This window comes from Sphaerodactylus townsendi, linkage group LG11 (genome assembly GCF_021028975.2).
Source record: "Sphaerodactylus townsendi isolate TG3544 linkage group LG11, MPM_Stown_v2.3, whole genome shotgun sequence".
Lineage (NCBI taxonomy): Eukaryota > Metazoa > Chordata > Lepidosauria > Squamata > Sphaerodactylidae > Sphaerodactylus > Sphaerodactylus townsendi.
The window spans coordinates 65,476,647-65,498,871 of NC_059435.1; the positions used below are offsets into that span (position 1 = coordinate 65,476,647).

The following is a 22,225-nucleotide window of genomic DNA, read 5'->3' on the forward strand; positions in this document are numbered from 1 at the left end:
TTGTTGTAGCCTGTAAAAGAAATCTCCACAAACCTACTCTTGCTGGAGGCACAAAAGAACATAAATCTATTTATACTGCCTGAAAAAAACTGTATGGTTTCCTGGATCAGGGGACACTCAGAACACTGTGTTTCAAGGGGCCTTTTTCCTGGACATGTGAATATGGACTGAGAAAATCTGTTTGATTCAACCTGGAACTCCCAAATGACATGACTAACTTGCATTGCAATACCTAAGAAGAGCTACTGCATTCTAAGGGTTAGACTAGACATGACAACTTCCCCTGGTTCAACCTGAGGACATGGCTGCCATTTTAAAACCGTTCAAAAAATGAGGCTTTAAATGCCGTGAAGACTCAACCCTGATCGGCCCTGAAGCATGATGGGATGAGACACGCCGGGGCGGGGGGGCGACTGGAGCAGGTGATGCCCCGGGGCCATTCCCCCCCTCCCCACGCTTCTGGGGTGTGGCCATTTCTGCAGGGAGGGAGACAAGAGTAGCTCCTCCCACTGTGCTGTGGCCTCAATTAGGATCGTGCCCTCACTAAATTTTTTAATCACCTCATTAGGTTTTTAAATGACCAAGGTGACCAAGGGTTGGGCCGAATAACACCATTGCGTGTACCGTATATACTTGTGTATAAGTCGACCCGCATATAAGTCGAGGCACCTAATTTTACCACAAAAAACTGGGAAAACTTATTGACTCGCGTATAAGTCGAGGGTGGGAAATGCAGCATCAATTGAGGCATCAGTAGGTTAAATGTTTTTGAATATTTATTTCAAAGAAAAACAGTAAACTGGCTCTGTAAGTGGAAAAGAGGGTCAACAAGAACAATATGGTATCAACAATAACTTTAAAAGTACAAAAACCTTAGCTCAACCAGCAACCAAGCTAAAACACAAGAGTTAAAATCCTTCAAAACTGGATTCCTCATCATCATCTGTATGTCCAAATGTAATCCAACTTAGATTTTAAGAGGGATATTATCAGAAATGAAAAAAAATCTACTACTGGCTTGCATTGTAAACAATGTGGGGGGGATGGGGCATCCCCTTTGGGGGTCAATAACTTTGGATCCCCTGACCCAAACTTCACCAAACCTGGCTGGTATCATAAAGAGACTCTCCTGATGAGACCAGCCAGGTTTGGTGAAGTTTGGTTCAGAGGGTCCAAAGTTAAGGACCTTCAAAAGGGTAGCTTCATCTACTAATAGCTCCCATTGAAAACAATGGGGAATGGGGGCACCTCCTTTGGGGGTCCATAACTTTGGACCCCCTGAACCAAACTTTACCAAACTTGGCTGGTATCATCAGGAGAGTCTTCTGAGGGTACCCTGAAATTTTGGTGCCACTAGCATAAAAACTGTGCCCCCTGCTGGCCGGCAAAGTAAAAACACACAAAAAAATTTAATGACCCGCGTGTAAGTCGAGGGGAGCTTTTTCAGCATTAAAAATGTGCTGAAAAATTCGACTTATACATGAGTATATACAGTAGTTTGGCCCGAAGTCCATTGATGTCGGGTGTAACTCTGCTTAAGACAGGGGTTGGGGTATGAGAGCGGGTTTAATCGCTCTCTTGCTGAGATAGCATGGTGTAATGGCGTTGCTTACGGCAGACTCTGATCTGGAGCATTGAGTTTGATTCCCAACACCTCCACATAGGCTCATTCTGCACATGCAGAATACTGCACTTTCAAACTGCTTTCAGTGCTCTTTGAAGCTGTGCGGAATAGCAAAATCCACTTGCAAACAGTTGTGAAAGTGGTTTGAAAACATATTATTTTGCGTGTGCGGAAGGGGCCATAAACTGCAGACTCTAATCTGGTGAACCGGGTTTGCTTTCCCAGCAATTCCACAAGAGGCCTGCAAGGGGACCTTGGGCTAGTCAAGGTTCTCCCAGAACTCTCTCAGAACTCCCACCGACCTCACAAGGTATCTGTTGTGGGGAAAGGAAGAGAAGGACATTGTGAGCTGTTTTGAGACTCCTTGAGGTATAAAAATCAGCTATTTTTCTTTCCTTTCCTTTGGGAGGTTGTGATCTTTTCCAGCCCTTCTACCTGAGACAGACCAATATTCATTTTGGAATCATCTACTCATATAGATCTTTCTTTTCTAAGAAGCCTTCCAGAGAATACAACAACACACCCAAAAACTTAGTAACTGAACAGAATTTTTCACAAAGAAATGTATGCAGGTCAGCCAATGATGTACAAAATACATCATTAAAACATTTAGCCATCCAAATATAAAACAGAAAAATGAACTTTCATGCACTTGAAACTCCTCAGGTAGTATCTGCCTCTCTGCATTCATTTTCAAAGTGTTTCTAATAACATCAGGACTTCTATCTAGAACAAGAGCAATAATCATTTTTCAATAAACTGATAACATTTTGTCTCATAAGGTGTGGGAAAGAGCACGATACTAGAGGCATTCCTAGGTGGCAGAGAAGCAGAGGAGAAATTATAACTGACATGTCCTAGATGCCCCAACTGTGTTGACAAAGGCATCCATGAAGTGAACCTTCAGAAAATGGCCGCCCACTATCTAGGACAGTGGTGGCGAACCTTTGGCACTCCAGATGTTATGGACTACAATTCCCATCAGCCCCTACAATTGGTCATGCTGGCAGGGGCTGATGGGAATTGTAGTCCATAACATCTGGAGTGCCAAAGGTTCGCCACCATGGATCTAGGACAATATCTCGTGCAAATGCCCGATATTTCCAGTGTCTGAACCAGCACTTCAGCAAATACATGGCTGAGCTCTGGTTTCATAACTGATGTGTGTGTCAGAGATGAATGGAAGGCTGGCTCATCTAAAGCTCCTTCCATTTCATCTCTGACATTTCAGTTGTTGACAGATGGGGAATCACATATAGTTATATAGGGATTACTTAGACCAAAAACTGAACAAAGTATTTTTCCACTCTTGCTTTAAAAATGGCAGTGATAGCAGTGAACAGAAGAGAAAGGTATCTTTGCACATAGCCCTAAGCATCTGTTCAGACCTCTCCAGGTTAAAAGTGAAAACAGAGATCTTTAGACTCACCATTATTGATTTTTACTGCTGAAAATATTCAAAGAAAAAAATCTATGGCTAACAGGCTGATCCACATTGTGATTTAAGCCTAAAAACTTGGATTTTTGCCAATTCAGACCCACAGAATCCAGTATCAATAAAGTAACTTAAATCCAAATATTTCAACTGCATCCAGCTACCCTTGTGCCGATAAGTCAGTTTTACCTTTATGACAAAGTTATTAAAAATGATGTTATCTAAGAAAGAAACATGTCCTTGAAAGGGACATTTGAAAACTCTTGCACAATTAGGGTGGGGGGTAATACAATCCATCATATGTCTTCTTACCAAGGCAAGTCACTTTGATATATTGAGAGACCAGACTGCTACAGTGCATTTACGCTGCATAATAATGTTAATTTTGAAATGCTTTTTATAGAAAAGGCAATGGAATCAAAGCTACTTTGTGGCACTTTCTGTTGAATTTTTTTTTTAGAAATTATTAGGGATATGCCTTCAGAAGTTTGCTGATTCATATCCAACTACAGCAATGCTCATTTCTAAAGATAGTCATTCAAACGTAATTATTTCTGACATTCGTGAGCTGTTGAAAACCTTCAAGTCTGAAAGTTATCTGGCATATTGCTGTCTGGTTTCAGTTTCATGGGCAAATGGAAAGGCAGTGCAGAGAGAGAATGGCCCATTCTGCACATCACAAATAAGACATCCTGGGGACAGAAAAAAGCCATCTTAGGCCCCTTCCGCACATGCAAAATAATGTGTTTTCAAACCACTTTCACAACTGTTTGCAAGTGGATTTTGCTATTACGCACAGCTTCAAAGAGCACTGAAAGCAGTTTGAAAGTGCATTATTCTGCATGTGCGGAATGAGCCTTGGAGAGGAACACACACCTTTTTCCCCAAGACATCCTCAGGATGCTTCATTTCAGCTCAAGGCATCTTTTTTTAAATCGCTAAAATTTGGACTTTTTTCCTGAAGTTGTCTGCAGGTCACCTCCTGCCTGCTGTGTGGAGCTGAGGAGATGTCTTGGTTTTCCTGCCCAACCATTAAAAATCTCTTGTCAGTTTCTGCATGTGCGGAATGAGCTGCGCACTGTGAAACACGGAAAATAGTGACCCCAGCATAAAACCATTTTCATTTTTCCTCCATGGGATTAAATTACTGTTTTCAGACAAAAGCCTTCTTTTGAGATGAATTAATACATGCTGTAATCACAACCCCACAGTACCCCAGGATGGGATCCTTAATAACTATTATTTTACCAGTTGGGTTAAAAAAATTAACCCTGTGCAGAGATTTGTATGACATTCTCTGCTGTTCCGAGCATCGGAGCCATTCAGACCAAATGAGACAAGACAGGTTCCCCCAACCCAGCTGTGATTGTGTCGCTGCCAATTGTTTCCTGTGGGGGGAAATGCCTGAAGCATGCTGGGTCCCAATTCAGTTTGGGGTCTCAGTCTCTCAGACGACTAGTTTATATGAGCTATTGCAGTGGTTCTCAACCTTCTTAATGCCACGACCCTTTAATACAGTTCCTCACATCGTGATGACCCCCAACCATAAAATTGGTATTTATAAAATATAAAAAGACCGTTTTCTGATGGTCTTAGGCGACCCTTGTGAAAGGGTCGTTCGACCCCCAAAGGGGCCGCAACCCCCAGGTTGAGAACCACTGAGCTATTGTGAAGGGAAAAGGGATGACCCAGTTATGGCAACTCCTTAGAGCTGTGAACATAGGAACATAGGAACAAGCCAGCTGGATCAAACCAAAGTCCATCTAGTCCAGCTCTCTGCTACTCGCAGTGGCCCACCAGGTGCCTTTGGGAGCTCACATGCAGGATGTGAAAGCAGTGGCCTTCTGCGGCTGTTGCTCCCGAGCACCTGGACTGTTAAGGCATTTGCAATCTCAGATCAAAGAGGATCAAGATTGGTATCTTAAACTATGTGGATCTTAAACTATGATTTAGGATGTGAGTTCAGGAGACAGGAAGAATGTAGGAGTGGGGAAACAAACCTGGTTCACCAGATACGAGTCTACCACTTAGGTCAGTGGTGGCGAACCTTTGGCACTCCAGATGTTATGGACTACAATTCCCATCAGCCCCTGCCAGCATGCCCAATTGGCCATGCTGGCAGGAGCTGATGGGAATTGTAGTCCATAACATCTGGAGTGCCAAAGGTTCGCCACCACAGACTTAGGTGGAGGAGCGGGGAATCAAACCGAGTTCTCCAGATTAGAGTCCACCTTCTCTTAACCACTGCACCATGATGGCTCTCACACTGGAACTGAGTAAGCTCAGAAGATGGCGCCGAGGGGGAAGTTCAAGGAAGCAGAAAAGCCTGGGAAACAGTCAATGGATCACCCAGCAACTGAAAACAGTTTCAAAACATTTCAACCAGAGAATTGTTTTAAAGGGGGATTAATTTAAAACATTTCGAGGCTGGAAATAAAACGTTTCGGAGTAAAACCAATATGGAACCCCATTTTATTTCTTGCCTCAAAATGTTTTAAATGAATTGTGCAGAAAGGGCCAATGTTGTATGTTGAGAACTACTAAGACATGTCATGTGTTGAATAAGTGATGTGAGTTTCTGGGGTTTATGTTGGGTGGAAAGACAATAGTGTGAAGTGACGTGGCAAGTGAATCCCAAGAAGTTTAGAAATAGGTCTGAAAAATACAGTAAGTTAATGGGTCCCATTTTTAAAAGCGTAAGAACCACTGCCTTTAGGGCAGAGTAAGCTAATCAATGAAGTGCCTTTAGGACAGTGGTTCTCAACCTGTGGGTCAGGACCCCTTTGGGGGTCGAACAACCCTTTCACAGGGGTCACCTAAGATTCTCTGCATCAGTGTTCTTCATCTGTAAAATGGATAAGTGTTAGGGTTGGGGGTCACCACAACATGAGGAACTGTATTAAAGGGCCGCGGCATTAGGAAGGTTGAGAATCACTGCTTTACGGAGAATCTGTGATGAATCTGCATCACAATCCTGGGCATGTAGAGCCCCATGGTGTTTCATGGGTGATGTTCATGGCTGGTGGCATTTCAAGGAGGTTAAATTCTTAGGGGATAGATCTAAGGACAAGACTCAGAAGCTAAATTGAACTGAGGAAGATTATGTGCCTCCATACCAATACGCCCTCCCTCCCCTCCCTTGCATGCCACCCCTCACTCCCCCCCCCTCACTCCCCTTCCCTTGCATGCCACCCATCCCCCTCCCTCCCCTCCCTCCGCTTGGGAATTGGAGGTGGAGCCATGTCCAGATGCTGGGAACTGTTTCCTCTAAGAGCATCGCAAGTAATGACCACAAGAGGGTGCCAACCAAACCGTTTGGATGAATGAGAAGCGATGGCAAAAACTGGTGGGTGAAAAGGATGGGGATGTTCCTTTCACATTCTCTTGCTGGGCTGCTAAGCTGGATGAGCCCGTGGCCTGATTCAACAGGACTTGTCTTTTACACTCTTAAAACAAACAAACAAACAAAACACACTGACAGTATTTAAAATTGGTCATTTATTTGTGTACAAAGCCTCTTTCTCACTTAAATAAGACTTTCCTTTTTTAAAAAAAAGGGGTCACAATGATAGCAGAGGTCACATGTACGTTTCTGCTTAAAAGAAAATAGCACTTTCAAATGGCTTTACTCTATTTAATAAATCAATCCCAAATGCCTGAACAGTCACATAACTTTTCTGTGTTTCCATTCCTGATTTAAAAAAAAAAAAACAGATGACATGCCTTTGAAAGTGAGTATTTTTTAACAGAAATGACCACCACATGCGTACATATTTTCCCCACCCACCCACGAAGCGATGCAAATCAGACAGACTAAAGCAAATGTTTCATAAAACCAATGACTGTTTAAACGGTGGGACTAAATTGTTTGTATATAAATATTACCTTTTATCTTCCATTTGAGTTTTATGTAGGATGAACATATTACTTTAATGACCCCCATTTACAGAGGGAGAGAGGGACAGGCTCACTCGGAAACCCTCAGCAGCCAGATGGCTGCCTTGTCTTCCATGAGATTAAAAGATGTTTCTCAATCACGGGCCCTGGCTTCGGAGGCAAATTAATATAGCCAACTAAATTGCCTGTGGTTTAGGGAAGGAGGGGACGGGGGGGCTGGAATAAAAATTTCAAAAGAACTTCTGAAAGCAATCCTTGTCGCAGGTTCTGCGAGCAGATTGCTCTCCAGGTACGGCATGCTGGTTTTAAACATTCGGTAATTAATGGAAAGTATTTTGTGTTAATTGACTGCTTCAGGAAAGGGAAGTATAATGGCTCCTTATTAATCATGGAAAGAGACATACAGCACAGCGGCTCTGCAATTATTGCACTAGGTTGAGAAATGTTAATTAATGAAAAGAACAATGATGTAAGAAATTAGCTACATAATGCTTCCTGCTGGTAGAGATTTGCACTTTGGATGCATTTTTTTTTTTAGCATAGCAACCACTGGATGATGCCGTAAATAGCAAAATCTCTCTAACCTTTTCGGTCGCACGCTGAAATGTCACCTGTGTTTGGGCTCATATGAGACACCAGGTCTGCTAAAGTCAAGTTTTGTAATAGAGCCTTTCATGTGGACTACTTTTCAAGAACGGGGCATGTGAACTCTCAGTTCTCTGTAGGGGAAATACTACTACCACTAATAATAATAACAATTACGGCTCTTGTTCGTATTTCATGAAGACCAGATAAGGTAAGAATGTCTTTAGAGATCTAACCCCATGGGGGGGAAGCATTCAACATGCAGGATGCAACTGAAAAAGAAAATACCCTGCTCCTAGTAAGTGTAGATCTCATCTCAGACAGGAAAGATACTAGAAACAGAACCTACCTGAAAATGTTAGTGTGTGGTGTACGCACACATGCCTATCAGTCTAATCAAGGGGCCTTTCCCCACTTACCTTCTGCTGCGCGCTACTCGGGCCAAGTAGCGCGGGGTCCTGCGGCACTCCCCCCTACAGGGGTGGCGACAACGCACCCGCCCCGACACTGCCGCTATGGCGCCCCCTCAGCGTGCGTCATTCCTGGCGCTCTTCAAAACGGCGCCTTTTGATGCCCCCGCGCAGAGCATGGGGTCATGGGGAAGCCCGGGCGCGCACCAGAAATGACACACGCAGTGAGTAGCATGCAGCAAAGGTGGTAGAAGGAAAAGTGGGGAGTGGCCCAAGGACTCTAAGGCTCCTTCCACACATGCAGAATAATGCACTTTCAATCCACTTTCACAATTGTTTGCAAGTGGATTTTGCTATTCCGCACAGTAAACTACAACTGCAAAGTGCATTGAAAGTGGATTGAAAGTGCATTATTCTGCATGTGCGGAAGGGGTCTCAGAGCTCACATAATGGCTCTGTTGTACCCATAGAGCTGAAGTTGATTAAGCATAGCCCTGGGTCATTAAAACTCTCAGAGTCTTTCAAAACTTTAAGCCATGAGTTTCTCGAGTTTAGGATTAGAACCATGTTGTGTTACCATGCTGGTTCCTGAAAACAGAAAAGAGAGGCTGCTGCCCTAAGGCCTGTACCACTTATGATCCACCAATCTGAATCTTACACACCAGCCATGTACCTGGGACCTAACCTTCCTTTTGCTGTTCCTGAAGGAATTTCCTGTTTTCGTGCTGCAAAAAAAATTAGTGTCACTGCAGTACGAGTTACCAAATACCTCTGGCTAGAAAAATACAAATGGAAAAGAAAACCAAGCGACTTCTTCATCTTACGTATTTTGTTTGTTCCGCCTCAGAGTTATTCAGTTGCCTTTTTTTTTTTTTTTGCCTTGCTGAATGACTTCCTATTGTTCTTTTCCAGATGGAACGTCCTCGGGTTGCAAGGGGCTCTCCTGAGCTGCTTCATCGAGCCCGTGTATTTGCATAGCATTATTGTGGGAAGCCTCTCACACACTGGTCACCTTTCGCGGGTAATGAGCCATAGACTAGAAGACGTTGGTCAGCTGCCAACTTCGTACCGGCGCAATCAGCTGCTCCTGAGCGGTAAGCGCGCAGACACACTCGCTTGGAAACAAATTGTTGGCTTTCCCACTGCTAACTCTGCTGGAACCCGACAAGGAACCCTGTGAGGTCCCTCCCGCACTTGAAAGTAGTTCTGGTTTTGCTTCCACTCTGCTGACCTCAGTGCGTTGTGTACGCTAGCTTGGAACCTGCTGGTCCTCATTTCTGATTGGAGACCAGAAGGAGGAACTTCCCTAGGAAGAACTCCAGGAATATTCATTGTGAAATATTTACCAGTAAGGACAGCTCTGCCCTGATCATATGGAGATAGCATTCTGCAGACAAACCATTTGTAGAAGTGTTTACACGTGACCTGGAAGCAGAGGTGGGATCCAGCAGGTTCTCACCAGTTCCCGAGAGTAGGTTACTAATTATTTGTGTGTGCCGAGAGGGGGTTACTAATTGGGTCCGCTTTTCCGTTAGAAATTCCATTAGGTCCAAAAATCATAAAGTCCTGTTGTTTCCTATGTGGCTATGTGGATAATTCTCCCTGTTGGGCTGTTTTAAAAACATGTTTTAGAAATATGGTAAAGTTCCTTGTTTAAGGAAAGTATCCTTCTTTTGATTTCTAGAAACAAAATTAAGTATTTGCAAGTATTAAGTATTTGACAGGCAGTCAATTAGAGGAGAAGTAGTTGTTTCTGTTGGCAGTAGACGATAGGACTTGCTATAATGAGTTTAAATTATGGACAGAAAGATACCAGCTGGAAATTAGGAACTTTTTTTTACAGTAACTGAGAAATTATTAATGCCCCGCCCCCGGAATGCCTGGCCACGCCCCCGTCATGCTCCGCCCAGCCCCATTGGCGCTACGCCACTGTTTGAATCCCACCACCATGGGAACCTGTTACTAAAATGTTTGGATCCCACCACTGCCTGGAAGGTTTTGCCCCTTGCCAGTGTAAACAGAGAGAAAAGCTTGGCTGAGATGGGCATGGTTAATATTGCCCGATCTTAGTTGCTGTGTTGCTTACACAAAGGGTCCGCACATGTTGCTGTGTGAATTGGACCTTTACAATGGCTTATTCTATGACTCGGTCCTACTGAGTCTTAAAAATGCCTTGCACCATTAAGCATAGTTAAACATATCTTTGGCTAACCAAAAAGGCCATATAATTGGAAGCAATCACTATCCACTAGACTTGGCGTTTGTGTGTATATCAGCTCTTATCCAAGGACCTTCATAAGTGTTAAAACCCAACTAGAGACTCGGATCATAAAGTTTACTTATGAACAGAAATTTAAACCTATTTCCCATTCAGTTATCTGCTTAAGCACATCAACTTAAAGGGCTAATTTAAGTACCATGAAAGAGCTTTACTGAATGGCTTGGGAGTCCACTGAAGGAAAGAGGAGGTGTCAAGTAACTGATGGTGCCATCACTGTGCATATATAAAATGAACTAAGGGTGATTTCACATATGACATTTATAAACCTTATTCTCCAACTCAAACATTATTCTCAAACTATATCGTGTTCTCCCTTTTTTCTTGAAACATCTAGGCGTACTTTCTCAGGTCGATATGCCTCATATGGTATATTTCTTTGCTCCACTCTGGTCGTTTCCGCACGGTCAAAATATCCTGGGTTGAGCAAGAAAAATATCCCTGTGCAGCCAAGAATTCCGCATGGTTCCTGACCCTAAAGCAGGTTTGCCCTGCAATATTTCCCTCATCCCAGGATATTCAAAAACTGCCAAAATTGGAAGTTCTTTTTAAAAAAAAAACAGAGTGAGCCTGCTACAGCCTGCTACCATGCGAACACCAATCGGGAACAAGACCAGTTTATTTTTCGCACTTCATTTTCAGTTTGCATTGAGTGAATACCTATGGCATTGTCAGAATACCTAATCCCCCCCCCCCAAATCCTCCAAACCACCCTTTTGAGGTGTACTGGAGAAAAGGGGGCCTGGGACAGGAGGTTTCCCACTAAAGAAGAAGATTTGGCAACCCTACCTTGCTGGGAACATGGAGGGAGAGACTGTGCTTCAAGTACATGGGCTCCAAGTCATGACTGAAGTTACTAATGCTGTAGCACAGTGTTGTGTTTTGTTACATGTTCGTATTGTTTGAACCACTCCAAATCCTTGTATTCCAGTGAACAAGAGAGCTTGTAAAACACCAAATTTACCGAGGCCTCAATTTTAGCTTCTTTGAATTGCTTTTTTAACTATTTTCATCACAGGTGATTATCTCCTGATAGCAAGTGCCTTGGAATAGCCTGTAAAACTGCTTTTTAAGTTCTGAGTTTTTATGTTCATATATGCAAGCTTTGTTAATTCAGCTGGATGTTTTGCTTTCCTCTGGTCATGGTCATGTGTTTTTTTTTTCAACAACCTGAAGTTCTACCCCAGGCAGACTTCAGTCACGGCGTGTACTGTCAAATTTTGCAACGCCACCTAGTCACCTGAAGGGTAATAGCTTGACAGAGATGGGTGCCTTAGTATGCTCAAGACAGAAGTGGGAGAACGACACAAGGTTTCAGCACACAAACTTGTTTTATATACATTTCTGCAAATGATTTTTCCCCCTAAGATACAAACTAATCTCTTATCTCAGGGTAAGAGATGACGTTGCTATTAATGTGGCACAAATGTGATTATAAGCCCTGTATGAGATGACGGACCTTTCAGCGTAAATCTCCCCAAACATTTGTAAAATATTTTCAATCTCCCCTTTTCTTTATACTCATCCCCTTCCTGGCCGCCATTTTGTGATTTTCCCCTTTTTGTTTTTAGTTCCTTGTTGAATCAGTGCTTCAATGCTTCATAGCCTTGTGTTTCATTCCCTACTTCTCATATACTCAATGCTTCAAAGACTGCCCCCCCCAAATAAAAAAACAAACAGCTAAATGATGCAAATAAACAGGCAAGGGGGGACTGAGTGAGCTCAGAAGATGGTGCCAAGGAGGAAATTCAGGGAAGTAGGGAAGCATGGGAAACATAATCAGTAGATCTGTACACACCAAAGCCCAATTTCACATTTGCCAGGGCAGCGTAAGGGGTGCGTGCACACCTCCAATCTGAATTCTTTTTGGTTCTTTCGCTTTCTCCCTTGACAGGAGTGAGCAATGCTGAGATGCGGCAGCCGGGGAAGTCGCCTGGTTTCAGTGTGAATTGGATCACAAGTGCCACAGACCTCGAGGTTATTAATGCTACAACAGGCAAAAGGAACTGTGGGAGTCCTTCACGGCTCTGCAAGCACATATTTTACACTCGCTGGGCAAAGCTTTGTGGAAAGGTAAGGATTCTTGATCTGGAGAAGGCGCGGGCTTCTTCGTTAGAGCACAATGTGGCTAGCCATCTTTGGCTTAGTACCACCAGGTTCCAGCATGGATCGTTGTCCAGAATACATGTGGTGGTATCAGGTGGAAAGTGTGTAGTTTTCAGTCTGTTCCACGTTTTCAATAAATGCAAGAAGAGAACCTGGCCCACCTGTTTATGTATTTTAAAGTGGGAGATGGCACATACCTTCAGTGGGAAAACATTTGTTCAGGAAGAAGGAGAAAAAGATTTGGTTTTTATATCCCACTGTTCTCAACCTATGAGGGGCAGATAATATATATCTGTACCTTTCTCATTCGATACAGTCCACGTGTGTTTTGAATGTAGTACAAAACAGTAGCGAGAGACATACCCCTGAGAAGTTGCCAATTCATAGGTTTGTAAGTACAAGATTGGACTTTCACTTACTGTACAACGTTCCCCAGACTTTTGATTACTTTCTAGAAATGTCAAAGACTCACTCTTGGCTCTGTTGTACTTAGTCGTTGGCAGGTCAGGAAAGAGGTCATTGATTTAATCCTCCAGCTAAACAAAAAGTTATTTCGTCTTGGGGGGCGCATGTGCTTGGAGTGATTATTGGTCTACAGACATGTGTCTTTGTCTCAGAAGGCAGTTCCTGGCAGGCAACACTAGGTTTTTTATTTCAGAACGTTCACTGGCCAAGACAGCCTCTCAGCTATACACACTGGGCAAATCCCAGATGTTCGATTACTGCCCTATGCTAGGCATGTTTCACTCTGTCTCTCTTGTAACAAATTTGAAGGGAGAGAGGAAGAATGCTACAAGTGGTCTCTTTTTCAAGATCAGTTTGTCCGTCTGAAATCTTAAACTGCTGAATTCCCTTCATGCAAACCCAAGTGCAGCTGTTGTGTTTGACGTTGCCTGTGATATTTATGACCATGGAGCCCCAGAAACTGAGGTGGTGTTCATAGAGGGAGAAGATGCAAAGACGCAAAAGTCTTTCCCTCAGGCTGCCTCAGAGGCATATGGCCTATAGGGACATGGGGTCACCCATGTCTCTGGGTGCTCACTTTTTGGTCACACACATCGGGCTCCGCCCACATCACCAAGCCCCGCCCCACCCCGCCTCCGTTCAGGCCGGCTTTTGAAAGCACTTTTTCACTCAGCACTGTGGGGGAGCTCACAGTATGGAGGAGGTGGAAGGGGGAATGGAACCTCCTTCTCTGCCATTGTAGTACTGATTATATAAGCACTTCTTAAGGTGAGTTTCCCCTGATGCACATCTGATTGCAGGTGCAGTCACACAACCATGATTTGACACATGTATCATGTAGTTGACACATGTCACATGTATCATGTAGTTTGGCCCCCTCTCTCGGCATCTTGTGAAGGAAACTTTGATTTTGATGGACTTGGGATGTTTTAGCTGGTATCAAGTTGTCCCCTCAGCGTGCTGAGAAGAAGTCGCCCAAATGGATGCTATCCAGTTGAAACATATAAACAGAGTCCCCTGACCCCTGGTGTGCAGACTTAATTTTGTTCTCCCCAAATCCCTCTCGATGTCAGAATAATATTTTTGTGTGTGTGTTGGGTGCAGGTTTTCATGACGGAAACAATATCTACTCAAGTTTTTCTCCTCCCCAACCCCTAATTGTTACCACAAACCAGAAGCAAATGCATCAAGTTTACCAACCGTTTTCTCGTAGCTTATGAAATGGAGATGGACCAATTATGGCTGCTGAACAACCAGCTGTTTCTCCTCTTTGTTCATTTGCATTTTCTCTCTCTCCCCTCCCTCTTCCACCCTCCCCTCCCCGCAGCTGAGCACACGGATACCAAGCCATGGGGATTTGCCATCCACATACAGTGAGGCTAAGCTGGTGTCTCGCACGTACCAGTCCACTAAGCATCAGCTGTATAAAGCATTTCAGAAAGCAGGCCTGGGCACCTGGGTGAAAAAGCCACCCGAGCAGGATCAATTTCTACTAACTGTGTGAATTGTTCAGCCCCTCTGCCTCATGACCCAATCGCAAGGACTGGAGAGAAAAACGGGGGCTCTGCCAGAGTCTTAACGGATGCAGTCTAGGACTTACCTCCAAAAGAGTCTCCCAGCTTGGGAATCCCAGGCTGGGAAATACATTCAGTATAAGGCGTGTTCTGATTAATGCACTGAACTTGACTTTAGGAAAACTGCTTCGATGTACCCATCCCTTCTCAAGGATGTACAAGCCCAGGTTACAAAAATGACCTTCACTGTTCGTTCCTTGTTTGTAGCACATTCTAGATCTCTGTAATTATCCAAGTGGCACCTGTATTTCAGGAGATAGCGGGTCCTACTTGTGGCAGAAAAGACAAACACACTGTTTCGTTTCCCCCTTCATCGTTAGTGCAATAATTATCATTGAAGGAGGAAAGATTTTCCTAGTAGCGAAATACATGCAAGAATGTCAAAAATCGGCAGAAGGTCAAAGTTTGCTTTGGTCCGCAAGAAGAAACCTTGATATATGCAGGTGGAGAGGAGAGGGTGGCAAAAATCAGGACTGTGAACTGCAGGAAGGAGAAATGTAAAAAATAAAAAGGTAAGCCGCAGGTGTCTGCACTATCCCCGTTCTATTACAAGTCTGTGAGTATCTTGGGGTAGAGAAGCTATTTCCCCCTTCCCAAAAACATGCATGCGATAGCTGCACGGTCTAGACCAGGGGTCTGCAACTTGCAGCTCTCCAGATGTTCATGGACTACAATTCCCATCAGCCCCTGCCAGCATGATGCTGACAGGGGATGATGGGAAGTGTAGTCCATAACATCTGGAGGGCCACGAGTTTGACACCTGTGGTCTAGACAACTCACAGAGGTCCTGGGGCCATTTCTTGGAAGCTGTGCAGACCAACGTCGGATCCGGGTGAACAGAAGCACAACACATAGCCAGACCATGCAGCTCAGGCACACTAGCTACCACAGCGCACCTGATCCCTGAAATCGCAGCCCCTCCAACTGCTCCCCACAACTGCTGCCCTTACTCCAGAATGAGAATGAGGCTCAGGACCGGAAGTTGTTTTGTGCCCAGGTGAACAGTCAAAAGCAGCATGGAATGTGTTGAATAGCTGTAACATTTGAACAATACAGCTGCAGGATTGATGGGTGGTCATCATCCAGTTTCTGGCACTGCAGAGCTGCCATTCGGTATTTTCACACATGCTGAATAATGCACTTTCAACCCACTTTTCATCCACTTTATCAATCATGCAAGTGGATTTTGTTGTTTCACATAGTAAAATTTGGCTGTAAAGTGCATTGGACTACAATTTAGTCCAATTATTCAGCAAATGTATTCAGCAAATTCAGCAAATTCAGCAAAAATGTATTCAACAAATTCAGCAAATTATTCAGCAAATTCAGCAAACTTTTTAAACAATTTAGTCCATTATTCAGCAAATGTGGAGGTGCCCATCATCTGGGCGAGGGCAGGCAGGGGCGATTGTGATTCTTAACCAATGTGGCACAAGGGCAAAAAAGCACACAGAATCACAGAAATAAGTGTGAAATGATTCTACTGAGGACCATTCACACATTACTTTTTCAGACACAAAATATCAGCTTACCTTCAAAAAAGCACAAAAAGTCTATTAGACCTTGCAGCTGTGAAGATATACTTGAAGGTGTGTGGTCTATGCCTTCTACTGTCTTATAAACCAAACAGTGAACAACCGAACAGCATTTCTAATTACCAAGGAGAGCAGATAAGCTGGCCTGCATACCCCACTCCAGAAGCACAACACATTACACAAAAAGAATACCCCAATCTAGCCATCTGTCTTACAGTTGCGAATCTTCAGGTGCAGCCTGGAGTTCTCCTGGAATTGTATTGGATCTCTAGACCATAGGTGTCAAACTCAGGCCCGCCAGATGTTCATGGACTGCAATTCCCAGCAGCCCCTGCTAGCATGGCCAGTTGGCCCTGCTGGCGGCCAGTTGGCCCTGCTGGCATGGGCTGATGGGAACCGTAGTCCATGAACACCTGGCGGGTCTGAGTTTGACACCTATGCTCTAGACCAGGGGTCCCCAAACTTTTTAAACAGGGGGCCAGTTCACGCATGGCCAGAGCCCAGCCGGGGGCCGGACCAAGTGCCGCCTGCGGGGGGGGCGCCATCCATCCGCCCTCGACCCGCCCCTGGCCGAGCCCCCCGCCCCCGCGGTCCCCTTCCAATCCGGCCCTGAAGCTCCGCCGCCTTTCTCTCTCCCCCCTTTGCCGCATTGGTACGGTCCCCTCCGGCCGCTTGGAATGAGCAGCGAGTACGCCAGCGGCGAAGGCTGCTTCTTGTAAACCTGAAGGTCGTGGGGTGCCAAGCTCCAGGGGCCGCCTCTTGGAGTTTTGCACCCGACCCCCAGGTTTTACAAACAGCCCTCAACGCCGGAGGCGACCGCTGCTCGCCGATGGGGACAATACCAACGCGGGCATGGGAGGGAGGAGACAAGGAACAGCTCTGCCGCCTTTCACTTTCTCTCCCCCCCCTTGCTGCATTGGTACGGTCCCCCCCGGCCGCTTGGAATGAGCAGCGAGTCGCCCGCGCTTAATGCTGTTTGTAAACCTGGGGAAAAGGAGATAGAGAAGGGGGAGATCCGCTTCTGCCCAGCGGGCCGGATAAATGTCTTCCGGGGGCCTGATTTGGCCCCCGGGCCGTAGTTTGGGGACCCCTGCTCTAGACTAAAGAAAACAGTTCCCCGGGGGGGGGAGGGGGGAGAGAGACTGCTTTGGACCCTATGGCATTATATCCTGCTAAAGTCCCCACCCCTCCCCAAGCACTCCTTCTCTGGACTCCATGGCCCAAAAAGTCCAGAGGTTTTCAGCCCCAGAGATGGCTACCGCTTTCCTCTCATTACCAATTGAAACTCTAATAATCATGAACAATGATGGATGGGGGACCTTACCTCCGCTCTGCCTTGCCGCGGCATCAGGCCACTCGCCAGAAGCGCTCTTGCTTTCCATGGGGAAAGCCGAGAGCAAAAGCAATAGGCACGTGGCAATCTCCCAGTACGTCTGTACAAGGAGGTTTGCCACAATGGCATTCAGTTGCCAGCTTGCCATCGGGGCCTCCTGCGTAACCAGCCCACACGTAATCATTTTGTTACATCAAAGCCGCCGCGGTAATTCTCATGATTACGGCAACTGAAAAACACACCTACACTTCTTTCGCCATGCAAATATATCTTTAGGCTATTTGGGATATATTTATATGGACCTATTTTGTAAGGCATTGAACAGTCCTGCACTGTTTGGTCAGGCGAGGCATAGAGACTTGTGTAACGTGTGAACCGGTCCTCTGATCCGACCCATAAGAAGTGACACTTTGATATGGCACCCAAAGGGGAAAGTTATAGAAAACCTGAGCTATTTCAGAATTGACCTCAAACCAAACTTTAGCTTTATTTTACTTTATTTTGGATTGATTTTCAAATGACTGGATTTGCGGGTATATAACTACTGTTTTCTTTTTATCCTTGTGGTTTCCATGAAATGTGTATATACTAACATGCTGCTACCAATTTGTTCTAGTGTTTCTCCTTGGATCTGTCCAACTGAGTTTCTTTTCAAATAAAAGCACATAGCTCATTCCCACCCTGCTCTTTCTCCCTTACCATAGATTTCATTTACACGTTAAACCTTTCCTTTTTATTAATAAAGGTAGATGTTCTTTATATAAGATTTGGAGAGCCATATTCAATGGATACATTTCTTTATTGATGCCCACAATAGTAATAGCTACAGTATTTTGAAGAAATTTTATTTTTTAGATTATGAAATTACAAGATGTATCTATAGTGTCTTGTACAAAAAATTATTGTGATAAACTAGACTTTTTAAATTAGATTTAAAAAAACTGAAACCCCCCACTCCTTATAGAAACGTTTTTAACGATCAATGCATTCCATATTAACTACCAAAAATATTCCTTAGAGTAGAAAAAAATTAGATAACTGAGTTGCTTCTACAAGTTAGGAATGGAAGATGGTGACATATTTTTAGTTGCATGTGCCTCAGTTCTAAGACCTTTCATAAGGCCATGCATGTATTCAGCCCTAGAAATTCAAATCCTACATGGCGTGTAGCCGAACATAGTGACTTTGGGTACAATCCAGAGAAATCCTAGGTTGCAAGCCACATTTTCCTGGGAGTCAGTCCTACTGAATAAAATAGGACTTACTTCTGAGTAGAGCTCATTGGGGTTGCTCTCTTATTGGCCCAATCCAGACCATGGAGGCAGACCCCCAGACCCCTTACCACCTACAAAAAACTCTCCACTGGGGCCAATAGACTTACACCCGTGGTGGCGAACCTTTGGAACTCCAGATGTTATGGACTACAATTCCCATCAGCCCCTGCCAGCATGGCTTCGCTGATGGGAATTGTAGTCCATAACATCTGGAGTGCCAAAGGTTCGCCACCACTGACTTACGCCATGCAAAAGGATAGTGTATGTCCGGGGCTGGGGCTTCAGTCCAAGTGGCTACAAACCCTTGGTGGGAGCCAACTAATGTCAGCTCCACTGCCAGGAACACCCTGGCTTGCCTCCCCCCCACCCCCCGGCATGCTGGCATCTGCTTTAGATGCCAGCACAGCCCCGCTGCACCCAGGACATCTGGTTTTTGCTGTGGCAGGACTGAGGTGCACCCAGCCAACTGCACATTGGGACCTCTGCTAGCACATTTGCCCCTTTTGCTGGTGTGGGTGGGCACCCCTCTCCAGCACGAGGTTGGACCGACTGCACAGGTAGGTCCACCCACCCCCCTCCAAATTGGGCTGTAAGTCTTGTTGGAAAGAATGTGATGCATGAGCCTGAAACCCGTGGATAGATCCAAGTCATCACTCAGAGCAGGTTTACAGAATCCAAACAGAACTGCTGCCTCTTCAAATGCTTCCCCACTCGACAAATTAAAACATCTCTACATGCAGAGGTGGGATCCAGCAGGTTCTCACCAGTTCCCGAGAGTGGGTTACTAATTATTTGTGTGTGCCGAGAGGGGGTTACTAATTGGGTCCGCTTTTCCGTTAGAAATTCCATTAGGTCCAAAAATCATAAAGTCCTGTTGTTTCCTATGTGGCTGGTTAGCGAAGGTAGAAAATGGGAGATAATTCTCCCTGTTGGGCTGTTTTAAAAACATGTTTTAGAAATATGGTAAAGTTCCTTGTTTAAGGAAAGTATCCTTCTTTTGATCTCTAGAAACAAAATTAAGTATTTGAAAGTATTAAGTATTTGACAGGCAGTCAATTAGAGGAGAAGTAGTTGTTTCTGTTGGCAGTAGACGATGGGACTTGCTATAATGAGTTTAAATTATGGACAGAAAGATACCAGCTGGAAATTAGGAACTTTTTTTTTACAGTAAGAGTTTTTTACAGTAACAGAGAAATTATTAATGCCCCGCCCCCGGAATGCCCCGCCCCGCCCCATTGGTGCTACGCCACTGTTTGAATCCCACCACCATGGGAACCTGTTACTAAAATTTTTGGATCCCACTGCTGTCTACATGGAAATATAATGCATCTGACAGACAGACAGTAACTGTTCTCCCTAACATACCAACTTTCCACACATCAGGTATGTGTTTTAAGCAGGGAAACATTTAGTCATATATGCATTCAAGTCTGAGTCCAGTCTGAGGACAGCCCGACCACATTGATATTTCTGATTATGTTTCTCTGAGAAATCTGATGGGGCAGAGTGGACAGGGTGTCAACCTTGAGCTGGAGAGGCCTACTGGGTGCAAGTTGCACAGCGTGACTCTGGCCCAATCACCATCTGAAGGCCACACTGAGCATTCACTCCCTTTCAGAGTTGGAGGCAGGCATTTCCAAGGAAATAACTCATTCTCCCAATGCTGTCTCTGCACAGAAAATGACTGAGGTGGAAGCAAACTGATTCGATGTATGGCCAGGCTTTACAAAGGGATTCTAGGGCCAAACACTTCGCAGGGTCATATTAAAGCTTCAGTTGTTGCCATTTTATGTATAATTCAGCTCTTCCCAGAGTTACTTTTATGACTGGAAAAATATGCTTTAAGCAGCTACTTGGGAGCCTTCATAAATGCCAGATTTCTTTTCCATGTACAAAGATTCTCATGTTGTGAGGTTGGGTCTCCTACAGAGCACATGACAGCTCTGTGATCGGCAGCCCTGGGCAAAATTTAGATTGCTTCTGGCCCAATTCCTTTCCTTAGCAGCCATGGATAAAAGATGGCTTGGACCCTGAGCCCGACAAGGGCCGAACAGAGAAGTTTGGTGAAGACAAGGAACATATTCCAGAAGAAGAAATTGTCTGGCTGGAGCATCAATGCACATCAATCTATAGTTACCCCGTCCACCTCTCAACTTTCCCCATCGCGGTTTTGATATATCGCCGGGAGGCATGTGAAACTAAATGGGGATTTGGGGGAGTTCTGCAAAAGCTGCAGACAGCGCACGAAGGCCAGCAGACGACACAGAAAAAGTTTAGAAACTCAGAAATGCATAAAATATATGTACAGTATTGTATAATATCAACATTTTATCTTTTAATACCATAAATATACACAGTTTCTTTTTTTAAGTTAAGAGAAAAAGAAGAAAAATCAGACTTCTCTGGAACGAAAGAAAAGCCAAAAAAAATTGTTTGTGGATTTCCAGATATTTTGAGGGGTTGGGGGGGGCGCATACCCAATCCAGTGATGTGGAAAGGATAACTGTAAATGGGCGGGTTCTTTACTAGCTGTGGTACAACCCCTGAAATTGCCACTTTGTCTCCCAAAAATATCACAAGGAAATATCGGAAGGCTATTTGGGGCATATCACTGATTATTTGTAATAACATAATCATCTCCCCCTCCCCCGCTTGGGATCACCTGTGGGCAAGCAGCCTAACATGGTGGAAAGACCTGACTGGTTTTAGAAATACAGCAGATTTCATGAGTGCTAGCCAAACAAGCTCACCTAGGCTCATTCCGCACATGCAGAATAATGCACTTTCAAACTGCTTTCAGTGCTCTTCGAAGCTGTGCGGAATAGCAAAATCCACTTGCAAACAGTTGTGAAAGTGGTTTGAAAACGCATTATTTTGCGTGTGCGGAAGGGGCCCTAGATTATCTCTTGTCATGAAAGCAAAAAACAACTCATAAAAATAGTGACGAGTCCAGATTTTGTGAACCTTGTTATGGGCTCCGTTTGATAACCCTATTGAAACCGTGGGTCGGATTTTGTTTTGGCGTTCAGAGAGCTGAGTCCAGCCCTAAATTCTTTTTCCCCTTCAGTCCCTTGAGGCATTGTGATGGGAACCCAGTCCTGGCACAAAATCTGCATTCCCTAAACGAGGGAGAAAGACTCAGCAGGAATTCCGAAGGGAAGACCATGTACATAATGAGCATGAGTGAATGGCAATACTGTACGAATGGATGTACATTTGTAAGATTTGTACAAACAAACAAAATAAATCTGAATTTACAGATGTGGATTTGCTGCTAAGTTCTGTAAATTGCACTTCAGTGATACCTGATAAGTGAATGTTTCTGTTATAAGTGAATAAAATGCCCAGAAAATTGTTCCCCCCCCCCTTTTTTTTACTGTTGCCGACCTTTCTTCATTCTGACCCCAAAACTGACAGGAGTTATTACACTAGCAAAGTGCCCGTCATGTTTGAAAGGTACAGGAAACTTTGGGCCTTTCCCCACTCACCATTTGCTGCGCGCTACTCTTGCCAAGTAGTGCGCGGTCCAGCGGCACTCCCCACTACAGGGGCGGCGACAACACAGCCGCCCCGACTCTGCCGCTCTCGCGCCCCCTCAGCGCGCGTCATTTCTGGCGCTGCTGAAAATGGCGCCTTTTGATGACCCCGCGCAGAGCGCGGGGCAATGGGGAAGCCGGGGAACACAATCCCCACGCTGAAAAGGTCCACG

At 44.8% G+C, this 22,225-nt stretch overlaps 1 protein-coding gene across 2 annotated transcripts in view; it reads left to right on the forward strand.

The window, feature by feature from the left end:
* ADARB2 (adenosine deaminase RNA specific B2 (inactive)) overlaps positions 1-21,857 on the forward strand; it is a 444,652-nt gene extending 422,795 nt beyond the window's left edge. For both annotated transcript variants that reach the window (XM_048510870.1, XM_048510871.1), the window contains 4 exons: positions 8,864-9,045; positions 12,124-12,302; positions 14,128-14,886; positions 21,584-21,857. In XM_048510870.1, the coding sequence (XP_048366827.1) occupies positions 8,864-9,045; positions 12,124-12,302; positions 14,128-14,304 (538 nt within the window). In that variant the 3' untranslated portion in view covers positions 14,305-14,886; positions 21,584-21,857. The remainder of the gene's footprint in view (positions 1-8,863; positions 9,046-12,123; positions 12,303-14,127; positions 14,887-21,583) is intronic.
* Positions 21,858-22,225: the final 368 nt, after the last annotated feature.